Source organism: Oratosquilla oratoria, chromosome 11, assembly GCF_046742065.1.
Source record: "Oratosquilla oratoria isolate Oo_2021 chromosome 11, ASM4674206v1, whole genome shotgun sequence".
Taxonomy (NCBI): Eukaryota; Metazoa; Arthropoda; class Malacostraca; order Stomatopoda; family Squillidae; genus Oratosquilla; species Oratosquilla oratoria.
Window position 1 is genome coordinate 1836698 of NC_134787.1, and position 16627 is coordinate 1853324.

The 16627-nt window shown below is 38.0% G+C and overlaps 1 protein-coding gene across 3 annotated transcripts in view; it reads left to right on the forward strand.

Moving 5' to 3' along the window:
• Positions 1–16627, forward strand: part of LOC143029547 (ras-related protein Rab-5B-like) — a 49729-nt gene that overhangs the window by 17876 nt on the left and 15226 nt on the right. For all 3 annotated transcript variants that reach the window (XM_076192208.1, XM_076192209.1, XM_076192207.1), the window contains exons 2-4: positions 8103–8276; positions 14547–14698; positions 16300–16516. In XM_076192208.1, the coding sequence (XP_076048323.1) occupies positions 8111–8276; positions 14547–14698; positions 16300–16516 (535 nt within the window). In that variant the 5' untranslated portion in view covers positions 8103–8110. The remainder of the gene's footprint in view (positions 1–8102; positions 8277–14546; positions 14699–16299; positions 16517–16627) is intronic.

Genomic DNA, 16627 nt, shown 5'->3' on the forward strand with positions numbered 1-16627 from the left:
TTCCTTGAAACTATGCATATACAGTACTTGGCAGTGAGCTTGACAGTATCATTGCCTGGGATCTGGTGTAAGGAATCATAAATTCCCACAATGTTCCTGTCTGTCTGACCAATGTTTGAAATAGTTATCCAATGACTATTTGATACATGCAGAAGTTGTATGAATTCACCAGTAGGCATGTCAAAAAAATGTGTTTTGGTACAGAAGTGTCCTGTAAACCAGATGTATTGGGGGAATTCTGTTTTCAATGTTTTTCTGGCTGCTGCCATGTGCTGAGCACTCAACCAGACATTATTGTCAACTTCCTTTGATAGCAGTGATAGTTCCTTATTCGAACATATTGAGGATGGATGACAGCGAGTTGAACATTCTATCTTTTTCAGTTGACAGCTATACTTAGCAGTCTTGCAACTATTCTTAGTCATAACGATTCCTTGTGAACTTGTTTTCCGGGTGTAATTTTTTGGCATCTTCATGATGATGAATCCACTTTGGATTTATCTGGAACATCATCATCACAATACTCCTGCAGGTCTCCACCAGTAAACTTTGTACTTAGTAATCCATATTGTGTGTACAACAAATGACTTGAACTTTTTCCCCGTATACATCACTCACAACATATGGTATCAGGTTTATATCTGTCAAGGAATGATCCAGTTTTGATACAGCAACACTATCACCCGTTGAAAACTCTTGGACCTAGATATGTTTCTGTCTATTGTAAAATTTGGACATCTTTGTGGTGGCAATGTATATTGTCCAAAGTACGTTTACAGATGGCTCTGTTGAGTTGGTGCCTCATTGCTTTCCTCTTACACCATCTTTGATTGCTGATCCAGATCTGGCAACTTATCTGTTAGCATTTGTTTCAGCAGCAAGTTGTTAGTGTCTATGAGATCAAGCATTTCCATATTTGACTCTTGTTACATCTTGCTTCTTCTGACAGAACTTGAAAGCTTGAAACCTTTCATTATCTGCTGAATGTTGCTTTCCATTTGTGCTGTCTGACTCCTCGCTCTTCATTGGTTGCAATGGTTTTGTGGTATGCAAACATAGCACTGGAACAGGTGCCTTTCTAGTTTTCTTTTTTTCTTCCATTTTCTTCTTTTGTTGTAATATCTATGTTGATGTCTCTTCAACTTTGTCTCGTTCAAGACTCTTTGGTGACACAGTGCTCCTTTACACCAGAAAATATTTTTGTGGGGACACTCCTACCAAAGTTGACATGGTATGGGGCACCTTTTATAGTTTCTTGGCGGGTACTCTTCATTGAGAACATAATCCGGGGCAGCCATGAAATCCAGTGGAATCCTATTTCATCTTGGCTGACATTTTCCTCTTGTTTCATTGTGGCAATCTCTTTTTCAACTGTCCTCTTTGTACATTCCACCAAACTCTGCAACTGAGAATGATGTGTTCTTCTAATATACGTGCTACATCATCTGCTATTTTTTGCTCTAATTGGAATAACATGTGATATTTCAAGAAATGGTCCATGAAGTGTACTATACAGTATAGTTAAAAGATCTGGTGAATGCCACATGTCAATCAGGTCACTCAAGAAAGACTGTATGATTGGATGGAGTGGTGGTCTAGTCACTCATGGCTGATTGAGATGGAAAACGGTACAATTTTTGCAGAATTCATGGACAAGACCATGAGTTATTTCAAAGTAATGATGTTAGACATGATCAAGTACATTTTTGTATCTTTTATGTTTAACTCCTGACAACTGATGCTCTTTATGATATTGTATATGTTTTCAGCATGAACAACTCTTAGAAAACTTGATGTGCCCTCTAATGGATTCTTGTGATTATTGGGTATGACAAGAATTTCTTTAATGCCTAGGCCTCATAGGTCCACTATCTGGAATTGCTATGTCTTCGCCCAGTGCCTAAAGTGTGGGTCAACTTTCTGATTTTTGTTCAAAAGGTGTTGTTGAATTGAATAGTACTTTTCTTCGTTGATGACAGGGCTCTTTTTGGTGATGCTGCCTGCCTGGTTGTCTGCAATTTCTTGCATACGTCTTCTGTATTTGTCATCCATGTAGCATGTTGTATGTTTAATGAGTTAATGTATGGTGAACCTTGGTCCTGTTACCTCGTAAAGCTGGCAAAGGAAGTGATAACCAAAGAAATGGCAGTAAACGCTGCATTTATCAAACAGATATCATCCAATCTCGTCGGAAATTAGTGTTGTTGGACTGTGACGGTTTCTTCATAATCTCATTGGTAATTATTGTTGTTGGACTGAGGCCATTTCTTCTTAATTTCATCAGTAATTTGTGCCAATCACCATTTCTCCCAGTCACCAATAATTTCTGGTAGTGTCGGACCTGTGACAATTTCTTCACAATCTCATCAATACTTAGTGTCATTTTCTTTTAACTTCATGATAAATACTCACTAATAAACACCCTAAGATTATATGTGCTCAATCGATCCCATATCACAGCACACAAGCAGTAAGGAACAAAGACCAAAGAATTGGAGGGTCTTGGTTGGCTTGATGTTTAGTTTAAAAAACATTGAGAGATGGCAATGCAGTTTTTAATGTCGAGATGAGTTTCATTATGTTTTTGAATGTCCAATGTATCTTTTCTAAATCATGTTTATTAATCAGTTTATTGGTATTGACATACAAGTCAATGTGACAAGGCCATAAACATGATCCAATTATATCCCTTGAATGGTTGTGTGATCTAACGATTGCTGCGCGAACAATAGATCCATAGTTGGCATAGTGCGATCAATTGATAGTGCAAATTGGTTGATAGCACTTAATAGTTTTCCAGGTCTCATCACAGGTCATATACTCAAGCACTCTTGGATTGGAGGAAATGAGCTTGGCCATCTTCCTGCTATCACTAGCTTGTCTTCTATTCATCACTGGGGACCCATTGTACAAATTTTGAATGTTAGATCTTCATGAATAATTTAATGTACAGTTGCCACACCAACTTCAAATTATATATTGTGTCCAGTAACACACTTGCTGGCTGAGCAGGTTAGGGTGTCATTACTTGTGGCAAAGGTCAAGGTGATAGGGGTTCAGACATTACCACTGGTGAGTTGAACTAAGGGTATGGTTCATTAAATTCCATGCCACAAAGTCCTGTAAGTGGCATGGTCCTAGCCTCCTGATGGGAGGGGGGTTGTGACATCAAACCAAATCTTTCGTCAACACACTACAGTCCGCATCCAGATTATTGAGTTTTCACAACCAACTCGGGCATTCTGAAATTCCTCTCCCTCCTACCTTAAAGTCTCTAAACTCCTCTCTGCTAGAGTCTCATTATATAGAGAGTTGCAGCATAACTTAACAAAAAATTACCCAGGGAGCCATTTTGCTGCTAAATAATTTTATTTCATGCATACTGTTTGTTTTTACTATTATGCTAGGGTAGGGGATGAACCAGTAGATGGAGTGGTTGGGAAGTGTGGAGTGCTAGGTAAAAATCATAATGGAGAGTTATTGGTGGAGATGCATTTAGGAAGTTGATAGCTTACACAGTATTTATGAAAAAAGTTGAGCATACACATGGGAGAGGATGGTTAATATGGTCTTAATGGAAAGTGTAGTATCCAGGAAAAGAGTATGAAGCATTCTGGAATTTTTTGGTGGAAATGCATTTAGGTAGCTGATAGTTTACACAGTATGAAAATAGTTGAGCATAAGTACACATGGGAGAGGGTGGTAGATAGAGTATTAACCCCTTCCATACGGTGCCGCACACGTAGGCGTCATGGGGAGCGAGTGTATTCGCGAGGCTGCCATATCGGCGTCTTGATTATATTTATTGTAGTCGCCCCTCCATAATGACATTCTTTCTAATTCTTTTGTAATCGCATTTTCTATGGTTATCAAAATTCACGGGTGAAGAGAGAACGATCGATATAAGCGGTGACTATATTTTATGATGCGAGTATTATTACGACACGTCGTACGGCTGGCATTGGCTGCTGCCACCGAGATCCAAGTCCATGATGCCTACGTGTGCGGCACCGTATGGAAGGGGTTAATGGAAAATGTAGTATCCAGGAAAAGAGTATGAAGCATTCTGGAATTTTTTGGTGGAAGGTAAACTGAGAGTGGAAGATGGGTGGAAAAAGAAGAAAGGGGCAGAGGATAGGTGCTCAGTAAACTATGTAAATGAGAAGGAAAAGGTGCAGGAGTACAATGAGAAGCTGAGAGAAATGTGGGAGGTGATAAAGAATAGAGTAGAGGTAGGAATGGGGCATTTCAAGGAGGGATTCACTAGGTGTGCAAAGATGGTGTGAAAAAGGATGATGAGAGGGAATAGAAGGAAGGATAGTAAGTGGTGGGATGATGAAGTGAAGAAGGTAGTAGAAGAGAAGAAGCAAACATTCAGGGATTGGTTGCAAAGTAAGACATGAGAAATATATGAGAGGTACAAAGAAAAAAAGTAGAGAAGCAAAACAAGATAAAGGAGGCAAAAAGGAGAGCAGATGTACAATGGGAGAGGAGTATAACAGAATTTTGAAAATAGTAAAAATGTTATGGAAATAAGGAGAGGAAGCGGAGGTTAGTCAAGTAGAGAAGAAAAGGTGAAAGGTGCAGATGGACAGATGAAAATAGAAGAGGAGGTGGTAAGGAGAAGATTGGCAGAGTATTTTAGAGAACTGTTGAGTGTGGAGGAGGATGGGGAGGTATTGGTGGTATCAGTGGCAGGCACTAAGAAATTGATGGTGATGGGAGAGGAAAATGGAGGAGATATAAGAAAAGATGAGGTGTAAGTAGTTTTGAAAATGATGAGAACAGGTGAGGCACCTGGGTTAGATGGATGTCATGCAGGATGTCTGGAGAATGGAGGTACGTTAATAGTGGACTGGCTAGTAAGGTTGTTTAACCTCTTCAATACGAGTCAAATTCTTGCACGCAGCATTGGATGCCTGATGTATGATGATGCATCACAATATCTGCATTATAAAATATAGTCACTGCTGATTTACTTGTTCTTTCACTCTGAGTAATAATAATAAACAGAAAAATGTGATCAAGCCAGTTCACAGAATTCAGGGGTCACAATACTGGCATTATAAAATGTAAAGTCACTGCTGATTTACTCGTTCTTTCACTCTAAATAAAAATAAACACAGAAAATGTGATCAAGCCAGTTCACAGAACCAGGGGTCACTGAGTTACAACTACAAAATCAGGACAGCAACGCTGATGTCTTCATATACCCACTCGCACCTTATGATGCCTACATAGGTGTCATTGCATGGAAGAGGTTGATATGTGTTTAAGGGAGGGTAGAGTGCCAGAGGACTGGAGGAGTGCCTGCATAGTTCTCTACAAGGGAAAAGGGAGACCAATATGAGTGTAGTAACTTCAACGGGATCGGTTTGTTGAGTGTAGTTGGGAAGGCATATGGGAGGGTTTTAATTGAGAGGATTTGGAGAGGAACAATGTGGGTTTAGAAAAGGTAGGGGTTGTATGGATCAGATTTTTGTGGTAAGACATGTACGAGAAAGCTTTAGGAAAAGGTAAGGATATATTTTGAGCCTTTATGGATTTGGAAAAGGCTTATGGCAGGGTAGACAGGAAGGCACTGTGGGAAATTTTGCAGATATATAGAATTGGGGGAAAGCTGTTAAGGGAAGTCAAGAGTTTTTATGAGAGTAGTAGAGCCTTGTGTTAGAATTGGAGATGGAGAGAGTGAGTAGTTTGAGGTAAAGGCGAGAGGAATGGAGATGGTTAAAGAAAATGGAGAAAAGTGGGAGGTGAGCCAGTTGTTATTTGTGGATGACACTATGTAGTAGGGCAGAGGAGAGATTAAGGGAGTTAGTAATAGGGTTTGGGAAGGTATCTGATAGAAAGTTGAAGGTAAATTTTGGAAAAGGTAAAGTAATGAAATGTACAAGGGAAGATGATGGCAGCAAGTTGGAAATAAGTCTTACAAGAGAGGCTGGAGGAAGTGGATAGGTTTAGGTATTGAAGGTTGTATGTGGCAGAAAAGGGAGTGGAGGTGGAAGAAGATTGTAGACAGAGAAGCAAGTAAATGCCTTGGGTGATTAAAAAGTGTGAAAAATAGACATTTGGGAATGAGTGCAGAGAGTAGACTCTATTTACCTAGTTGTATTATACGGGAAGGGAGCTATGCTCATGGTGACTCATTTTTGTATCTTTCAGCATCAATTTTTTTTTTTTTTTATTTATTTATTTTTTTTTTTTTTTAATTTTTTTTTTTTTTTATATATAGTAAATCATTCCTAAAATTAGTCATTTCTTCATCCAAATAGTCAAATGCCACTTTCATTGACCTTAATAGGTTGAAGGTTTCTCCGACTATTTTGTTTATATGTTTATCCGGTGTCATGTCTTTGCTGATTATTACTCCAAGGTCCCTTTCCGAGTGCACTTTTTTTATTTCTTCTTCACCAATTTTATAATTTTTTGAAATTCTGTTTTTACTTTTTCCAAACTCCATTATGCTACATTTCTTGATATTGAAGTTCACTTCCCACTTTTGAGTCCATTTCCAGATTTTGTCCAGGTCTGATTGTAATGAATCACAGTCCTCTTCTGTTCTTACTTTCTTTAATATTTTTGCGTCATCTGCGAAGAAATTCATGTAACATTGAACTCCTTCATTCATGTCATTTATATGAAGGGTTGATTGTGCCAATGGTACTGCACTGTATGGGGCAAAGACCTGGAACTTAGAGTAAAAGTGTAAACGTGTTTAAGATAAAAGATGAAATGTCTGAGAAATATGGAGGGGTTACAATGTCGGATAGAGTGAGAAATGAGGTGGTGATGAGAGCTGGGGTGGAAAAGGAGATGGCAGATATGGCTGATGAAAGAGTATTGGGATTGTTTGGATACATAGAAAGAATGAGTGAAGAAAGATTAGTAAAAGGTGTGGAAAGCAGGTGGAGGGAGTGAAGTTGAGGGGACGACCGAGGACAAGATGGATGGACAGATGGTGTGAAAGGGCGTTGAGCAAGAGAGGCATGTCTGTTAAGCAAAATAAGGAGAAAGCTGGATATAGGGGTGAGTGGAGAATGGCTGTGTATAGATGATATTGTTACCAGATACTTAATACATAATTTCACCTTAGAAAATGCCATCCTATTTTTGCCATAAATATGCAGCTGCAGAGGGGGATACTTGCTGCATATTTTTGATGAGTACTGTAGTTGGGGCTGTATTTTTTTTCCTGCCTCTTGCTTGCCCTCTGATTGGTGACTGCTATCTCTTCTACTGCTCTTTGGTGGATGGGAATTGGTCATCGACAAATATTTCCAAGTTCTTTTCTATTTTTTCTGTGCATTCCTTTTTTTCATACACTCTTGTATGTAGGTTTTCTTTTTTCTTTCGATGGTGATCTTTATTAGGAAATGGTCTTAGGGGAGGTCATGTACGGGTTCCTATGTGTTTTGAGGAAGGATGAAGACATACCAGAAGCTATTTGTTATGTTGAGGATGTTGCCTGGTGGGGTGGTTGCAGGAATTTTATGTTTAGGTTGGGGAATTGGTCAAAGGATTACAAAGGAGGAACAAGCTGACAGGAGATCTTTTGGTCCATAACTAGGTCAGATGCAAAAAAAATTGTAATAATGATAAATGAATATAAATTATAACAATGTAAATGATAAAATAGGTAAAGTTAATAAAAAACAGGTAAATAATAAATAATAATAAATTGACAGACAAATAAACAAATAATATAGATTAAATGGCAGGCATTACAGCATCCTGCTTAGTTGTTTATCTAAATGAATCTTAAAGCTTCAAACTGAACTACATTGCACTGCCTCTGTAGGAAGTTTATTCCATTCATTAACTACACGGCAAAATTATTTCTACCTACTTCCAAATTAAATCTATTTCCTGACAGTTTAAGACCATTATTCCTTGTTTGGTCTGCTGTTTGTGTGTTTAACCAAATTGTTTGGTGTACATTCAAGTCCAGTACAGTATGTGGTTTGTGAATGGGTTGAGAGGTTAGAGTAGAGGTAGATATTTGTGATGTGTTTCTTTGTTTTTATTTGGAGTGATGTTATTTCAATTGTGGTGTCTGAGAAAAAAAATCAAATGGAGTACTTGTATTATTTTGTTTGTTTCAGGACATACAATGGCCCAAAGAGGAGCAGTAGCCCAGAGGCCTAACGGAGGAGGCCAGGCTAAAATCTGTCAGTTTAAACTGGTACTTCTTGGGGAATCTGCCGTAGGAAAATCTTCACTTGTTCTTAGATTTGTTAAGGGACAGTTTCATGAGTATCAAGAATCCACAATTGGAGGTAAGGCATATAATATTCTTCAGTATTTAGTAATTTAAGTGATACAGTAGCCCCTCATTATCAACGGGGATTTGGTAATGAAGATATTAGTAGATACCCAAAACTGTTGATACTGATTTATGCTTGATAAGTATCAGCTGATTTCAATGTTTGTATTATGTTGCTTTATATTTGTTGTTATATGCAGCCTGTTTCATCATACTTATTGGAAATATATTTACATAGAGTCATTGAAAAAAAGGACTGTATGATACAAAGAAAAAATTCCACTTATGATGCTTAACTCATCAGGGTTGCCATATTAAACTGGCTGAAATTAGCAGTTTGAAGGGCTAAAAGTATTGAATATTAAAAGCAGCCCAATATGTATGTAGATTGGTATCAGTAGTGTAGCAAGTGTGGGGGATGAGGGGGCAGACTGCCCCGGGCGGCATGCGGCATGAAACACACATTTGGGGCAAGACTATATGGATATCTCTTGACAAAATGTGAAAAGCATTTAATTTTTAAGGTGGTTGTTCACTGAGAACTGTAGTACAATTGATTGATCTGTTTTTTCCACTCACCCATTTGTTTGAGTTTATCAAAAGAAAATTTATTATAGGAACATTTATCCTTGAACATGACATTATTTTAGTCTACTTTTTTTTCAAGCAAAGAGGAGCAGAAATGATAGCCATATATAGTTGCATGATCATGTTACTCATTGATGTTGAATGTTAACAAATGCATCATATTGATTGTTGGTTTGCACTGCCAGCTTTTCCAATGGTTTCCTTTGCCATCACTTACACCTTGTGCCACACAGGGTTTGTTGGCAATGTGTTTATATTTGACGACACATCATGTGCAGTGAATAATGCGAGTAATGTTCCTCATGTCAAAATGATATTCAGTCTTGTTCTGATAGTACTGTTGAGCAATGAAGACAAATGGGGATCTGATGGAAAATATGAAGGTTTAATACAGTAAGGATAGGTAATATATATTATTTAAGTGATCATACAAAGATCTGGTGGGCTGTGGTATGACTATTTCCCCATGTGGCACTTTGGTATGCTTTTCACAGAAATATATTTAATAGCATATGTATTAGGCCTATCCTCTGGGAATTTATTTATGATTATAATTCACATAATATATGATAAAGTTTTCAAAATAAAGTAGCACATTGGTTTAGAAATTAGCCCAATCTGACAACCCTGGTCCACTCCATTGCAATTTGTCACCTCTGCTATTGTCATTTCTTTCATTTCCATTGAAAAATGAGTATATGTATAATTATCATGGAGGTGATGCTTAGTGAATAGGCACGGGCAAAGGTAAGATTATTTTTGTGTACTAGCAGAAATGTACAATTTCCCATCGGAAAGTCCATCAGTGGTTAAAACAGTTTTAAAAAAAAAATCCATCAATAATGAAGGCTTACTGTAGATTGAGACATTAAACAACATGAAGAAAATGAAAATCTATACTTACAACATAAGAAGTAACTCAGAAGATCACAGGCTGGAGAGTTTAATGGAAGAACCAGACATCAAGTGGGACATCGTAGGACTGAGCGAAGTCCAAAGAGTGGAAGAATAGCTAATACAATTACAAGATGATCACCGCCTGTTCTACTATAAAGGTAAAGACTAAGAAATATTTAGTGGAGTAGGATTCTTGATAAACCGACAGGTTGCTAGTAATATACCGTATTTTCCGGCTTAAAATGCGCATCGGGTTATAATGCGCACCCATGCACTTCGTTATATCAGTACACAGATAGTGCGCACCGACATATAACGCGCATGCCTGATCGCCATCTAGCGAGAGAATCGAGTCGGAACTACATGTACCGGTATATGACTCATGTTGTGTGTTGGTCCCTTATTACTTTGTAGCTTAAATAGTTTGTTGGAAATATGATCTAAAAAAAGTTTATTGAAAGTAAAATATACAGAAAAATTTCAGGATTTTTACAGAAAATGTTCATTTTATATCTTGAGGAAATAATTCGTCTTTACCATTTTTTATTCAATACTGAAACAAACTACAGACTGTTTCGTTTTAGCTTTGAACCTGCAATGACATTGGTGAAATAGGACAGTCTCTCATCGAGGTGACGTTTACTTAATATAACTCCCGAAAGAGGGTGTTGTAGTCAGGTGTTTGACACAAGTTTATGAATGGCGACAACGGAATTTGTACCATACCTAAAGTGAAGCAACAAAGCCAACATAAAAATTCAAACTAGGATGCTGTGAACATGGGCAAATATCATGAATATTGATCATGTTTCATGGTGTTTAGGCCTATTTAACCACTTCAATACGGGACTTAAATCTCGCGGGCAGCAACCAATGCCAGACGTATGACGTAACGAAATAATATTCGCATCATAAAATATAGTCGCCGCTTATATCGATCGTTCTCTCTTTCACCCGCGAATTTTGAAAACCACAGAGAATGGGATACAGGGCGCAATTGGGAGAATGTAAAAACACCGGGGCGACTACAATAAATATAATCAAGAAGACGATATGGCAGCGTCGCGAATCCACTTGCTCCTCATGACGCATACGTGTGCGGCACCGTATGGAAGGGGTTAAACATGAAAAATAAGATTCGACAGATACCTACCAATACCAAATATTTATATATGGTAGCCCATGCTGGCATATTTTTTCATGTCACCATGGCTGTTCTTCTTGTTCTCACAGAACGTCACGGAGAAGTGTGCCGTCCCGACTTTGTGATGGCCAACATCGTCATGTTGTGAAAAAAAATTACACACAGCCGCAGAATTTTTATCGTAGGCCGTAGATAATGCGTACCACCGGATAACGCGCACCCCCCATTTTTAGGCCCTTCCAACGTAAAAACGTTGCGCACTATACGCCGGAAAATACGGTAGTCAAATTCAGTAGTTTGTCAGATAGGGTAGTTTGGATTGTGATTAGGCTGTGTAAAAGGTACACTCTAAAAATAGTTCAGGTTTATGCACCAACTGCACAACTGCTAAAGTGGGGAAGAAGATGGGCGATGAGACGTGCATTGGTAGGTGAAAGAAATGACAGAGGCGAGATGTTAGTCAATTTTGCAGAGAACTACAACATGAGGATAATGAACACTTTGTTCCAAAAGCGTATAGTCCAAATGGAACAACAAAGAATGAAATAGACTTCATATTAGGAGATGAGAGCAAAAGCATTGACAATGTTACGGTGATAAATAAAGTCAACATAGGTAGTGATCATAGAATGGTAGGTTGCACAGCTGAATTCAATTTCAGAGCCGAGAGAAATAAAGTAATTTTAGGAAAGAAAAGCATCCTTGCAAAGGTTAAGGATAATAATAAGAAATTTCAGAAATTAAAAATAGATTTGAAGCTCTAAGAACTAATGAGGATACCGTGGAAGATATTAATTTGAATTTAGTGAATATCATTAGAGAATCGGCAGAGAAAGTAGGAAGTACAAAAAACATTAGAGAAAACAAATACTCCCAAGCTACAAATGACCTAATTAAAAGAAAGACCATGCAGATTAAAAGCAGGAGAGATGAAATAGAAAGAGTAGAACTAAACAAGCTTATCAACAAAAGGCAGAGATTAGAGAAAAGAAAGAGAAACATGGATGAAATAGAGGAAACTCGTAAGAGTAAAAGTATTAAAGTGACCAAGCGCAAACATGCTTTAGGAAGACAGCAAATGATATGTTTGAAAGATAGAAATGGAGAAATAAATGTAGCGACAAAATGGGAAAGAGTCGAAGAGATTTACCAAGAGCTTTACTCATCAAAGACAGTAGTTGAATCAGTAAATTCATGTGTAGATGTTAGTAGTGTACCAGAGATTACAAAGGAAGAAGTAGAATTTGCTCTAGAAACTGTGAACAAGGAAAAGCACCTGGGGAAGATGGTATATCAATAGATCTGTTGAAAGACGCAGGGAAATTAATTCATATAAAAATAGTTGAGTTGTACACCCAGTGCTTATGTCAAGAAAGTGTTCCTGATGCATGGTGCAATGCTATAGTGATTTTGCTTCATAAAAAAGGAGACCAGAAGGACCTTAGTTACTATTGACCGATTAGCTTGCTATCAAATGTATATAAAGTATTCTCCAAGATCCTTACAGACTAAGTCAAATTTTAGATTGAAACCAACCGAGATAACAGGCAGGCTTTAGGAGCGGATATTCGACCCTTGACCATTTGCAGACGATAAACCAGCTAATCAAGAAAACGACAGAATACAATATACCTCTGTGTTTAGTTTTTGTAGATTATGAGAAGGCCTTTGACTTGGTAGAACAAATAGCAATACTAAACTCGCTACGCAAGCAGGGTTCAAACGAACAGATCATAAGGGTTTTAGAAAAGATTTATGTGAAAGGTACCACTATAATTTGACTACATAAAGATACAGAAAAGATCAAGATTGAGAAAGGAGTACGGCAAGGCGATACAATTTCACCAAAACTATTTACAGCTTGCTTGGAAGATATTTTCAGAAGATTGAGTTAGGAAAAGAAAGGTTTAAAGATTAATGGTGAATATTTGAACCACCTAAGATTTGCAGATGACATTATTCTTATTTCAGAAAGAGCAGAAAACTTGCAAGATATGCTGAGTGATCTAAACAAGGAAAGTATCAAAGTAGGTTTAAAAATGAATAAAAGTAAAACCAAAGTAATGTTCAATATGAAAGTTCAAAGTAAAGAGATTGTAATTGATGATGAAAGTCTTGAGGAAGTTGAAGAGTATAATTATTTAGGCCAGATGGTGAAAGTGACAAAAGATCATGATAATGAAATAAAAAGATGCATTACAATTGGTTGGAAAGTGTTTGGTAAGTATAATAAGATCCTGAGAGGCTCTCTACCTTTATGTTTGAAATGTAAAGTTTACAATCAATGCATTCTACCAGCAGTAATCTAACGAAGGCAATGGAAAAAAACTAAGGACAGCACAGAGGAGAATGGAGAGATCAATGATGGGAATAATGCTGAGAGGCGGAAAGAGAGCAAGTTGGGTGAGAGAGCAGACTAGAGTGAAAGATATTGTGGAAGCAATAAAAGAGAGAAAGTGGAATTGGGCAGGTAAGTCAGTGTGAATGACTGATGAGCGATGGAGCATGTGTGTTACTGAGTGGACATCGCGAGATGGGAAGGGTGGAAGAGGGAGACCAGACAGAAGGTGGAGAGACGAGATTGAGAAGTTTGCAGGAGTGATGTGGCCGAGGATGGTGCGGTCGTGTGATTCATGGAATGCTATGAAGGAGGCCTTTGTTCAGCAGCAGACTCTGGATGGCTGATTTGATTGACTGATATATATATATATATATATATATATATATATATATATACAGTACTACCTCTCATTAACAGACTAAAAAGGGGTTAATGGTGTCCGTTGATGTAAATAATCCGTTGATTTGGAGTGGTTTTTGGGTGGCATAGTGATTGCATAGCACTAAACGACAGCACCAAAAACACCGAAAGCACAGCGAAAACACTGCAAACACAGCTTATATATATATATATATATATATATATATGCAAAGTAGACCACTTGGAAAAAAGAAACTAACGAAGCAGAGCGCTTTCGTATATTACATCTTCAGTGCAACAAGTACCATCCATGAGGTACTTGTTGCACTGAAGATGTAATATACGAAAGCGCTCTGCTTCGTTAGTTTCTTTTTCCAAGTGGTCTACTTTGCATAAGTGAACACACGTACCCGTGTTCTTATTAGCATATATATATATATATATATATCTTTGTATGTGTGTGTAAAAAGAAAGGGCATGGGAAACATGGAGAAAGACATAGATATATCAAAAGGGTGTAGATGTACTGTGTCTTACTGCATTGGTTCTGACCCAGGCACTGATCAGGAGACAATGATGACCCCTCATCCATGAGGAACTAAGATGAGAGGGAAACACTGTGTGGTGTATTGGAGTGGAATGGGTGTCTTGACGGACTACCTTATAATCTGTGTGTGTATATATATATATATATATATATATATATATATATATATATATATATATATATATATATATATATATATATATATATATATACATATACATATACACATACACACCAAGAGGTTTCTCCCCTTTACAAGGGAGATAGCCAAGTGAAAGGCACATACTTACTCCCACCCATTCCACTTCCATCCTTTCATCCCTGTACCTCCTTCCTTACAAGGTAGACCAAAATAATGAAGAGTCCTGGGTAATGTATTTTGACTTGTATTTTTCCTATCTTCCAGCTGCATTCCTGACGCAAACAGTTTGTTTGGATGACACGACGGTCAAATTTGAGATTTGGGACACAGCGGGGCAAGAGCGTTACCACAGCCTTGCTCCTATGTATTACAGGGGAGCACAGGCAGCCATTGTAGTATATGACATCACCAATCAGGTATGCTAAAAGATGTTTTTAGGTAATATTTGTTACCACTGTTTTGACTAATTAGAAACTTGCAGCCCCACAGTGTCAGGCAAAAGTCCTTGGGGTCTCCCTGTAGGAAGAAATCTTGGTCTGTTTTTTTTGTATTGTATTATTGTGGAATTGTTTGTCATTAGTAGTAGTAGAAGAGTATTTAGTGGTTGTTAGCTCTTGTGTGAAAAAATGGAGGAAATGCAATAAAGGTTGGTAAGAGATATTGTAGGACTATCTTGAGATCATGTCAAGATGTCTGGGCTACACCTTCATATTGAGATGAACATGTTGACGGATTTTGATGATTGGCAGCTAGCATTATTGATGATTGGCAAGCTAGCATTATTGGTGTCACATGATGTCCTAGATCTCACACAGGTGCTAACACACTTCCTATAGTCTAGAAAATCTAGGTGACTATATATATATATATTGTGTGTGATTTATGTAACATGATTGTTCAAAGTGTATACAGATGAGGTGGTATGGGAGATAGATACAAAGGTGATGGGTGGGGGGGGGGGGTTGGAACTATTGAGTGTGGAAGTGGAAAATGAACCACTTGCTGTTTGTGGGTGATGTGCTTGGAGGTGGGCCAATTAATGGATGGAGGTAGCTAGTGGGAGAATTTGGGAGGGTATGTGAGAGGCATAAGCTTAAAGGTGGTAATATGAGGTTATGAGACATGCAAAGGGAGAGGGTGGCTCTAAATTGGAGGGGAGTTTTAAAGGAAAGGTGAGTAGGTAGCACACACCAGGAAGTGCAAAGCTGTGAATTTAGCCCTGTGCTCTTGGATTATTGGTCAGGTAAAAGTCACTGCTGGGAATTGGAGAGTAGTGTGGGATTCAAACCCACAATTAAGTGAATGAGAGACCAGCACATTTGGTTGTGCCGCCAATGCACATTAAAGGAAAGAGGCTGAATTGATATTTAGGGTCGCATAACAGGGAATGGAGGAGTGGGGTAGGAGGTAAACTGTAACATTAGGGAAGACCGTAAATGTCTTGGGTAAATGAAAAGTGTCATGAGAAATAGGGAGTCCACAAATCCACTCGCTTCTCATATCACATCACACAAACACAGCCCAGAAAATGCAAAAAGTAAATAACCCCAGCAGTATTTTACATGAACATTTGCAATAACAAACCCCAAATCCCACAACATATGCTTCTAAAATTTACATAATGGAGCACAAAGCAAATACTCTGAATTAGATAAACAAATCCAATATTTAATTAGACATGTCTAAATGTCAACCTAGAAGAGAAATCACCCCTGAGACATACACAAATTGTACTAATATGACTGCTGAAGTCATCACCAGCACTAAAACAGTTTCAGCATAGAATTAGCTTGGTTAATACATCAAATGACCTAAGAAAGTCACCATACACAAGACACAGGACATGTTATCTCTCACCTGTGTATACACTACAGATAATTCCACAAGGTATTTTAATTTTTGGTTACCAGTGGCCATGGCTTAGGGCTATTGGTCTGCGAAAGTGAAGTGGGTCAACATATTAAATGCTTGATTCTGAATTTTAATTTTTTATTAAATTTTTTCTCATTTTCATCAGGACACATTTGGTCGAGCCAAGACTTGGGTGAAAGAGCTACAACGACAGGCTTCTCCCAACATTGTAATTGCTCTAGCGGGTAACAAGGCAGACTTGGCTAATAAGCGTATGGTTGAATACGAAGAAGCCCAGACGTATGCAGAAGAAAATTCTTTGCTTTTCATGGAAACTTCTGCCAAGACTGCAATGAATGTTAATGATATATTTCTTGCAATAGGTAAGTTATATATACATATACCAATGGCTTTTTCCCCCAACAAGAGAGGTAGCCAAAGTCAAAGGCATAAATCCACCCCCACCCATTTCATCCCCACATACTCCACTCCTA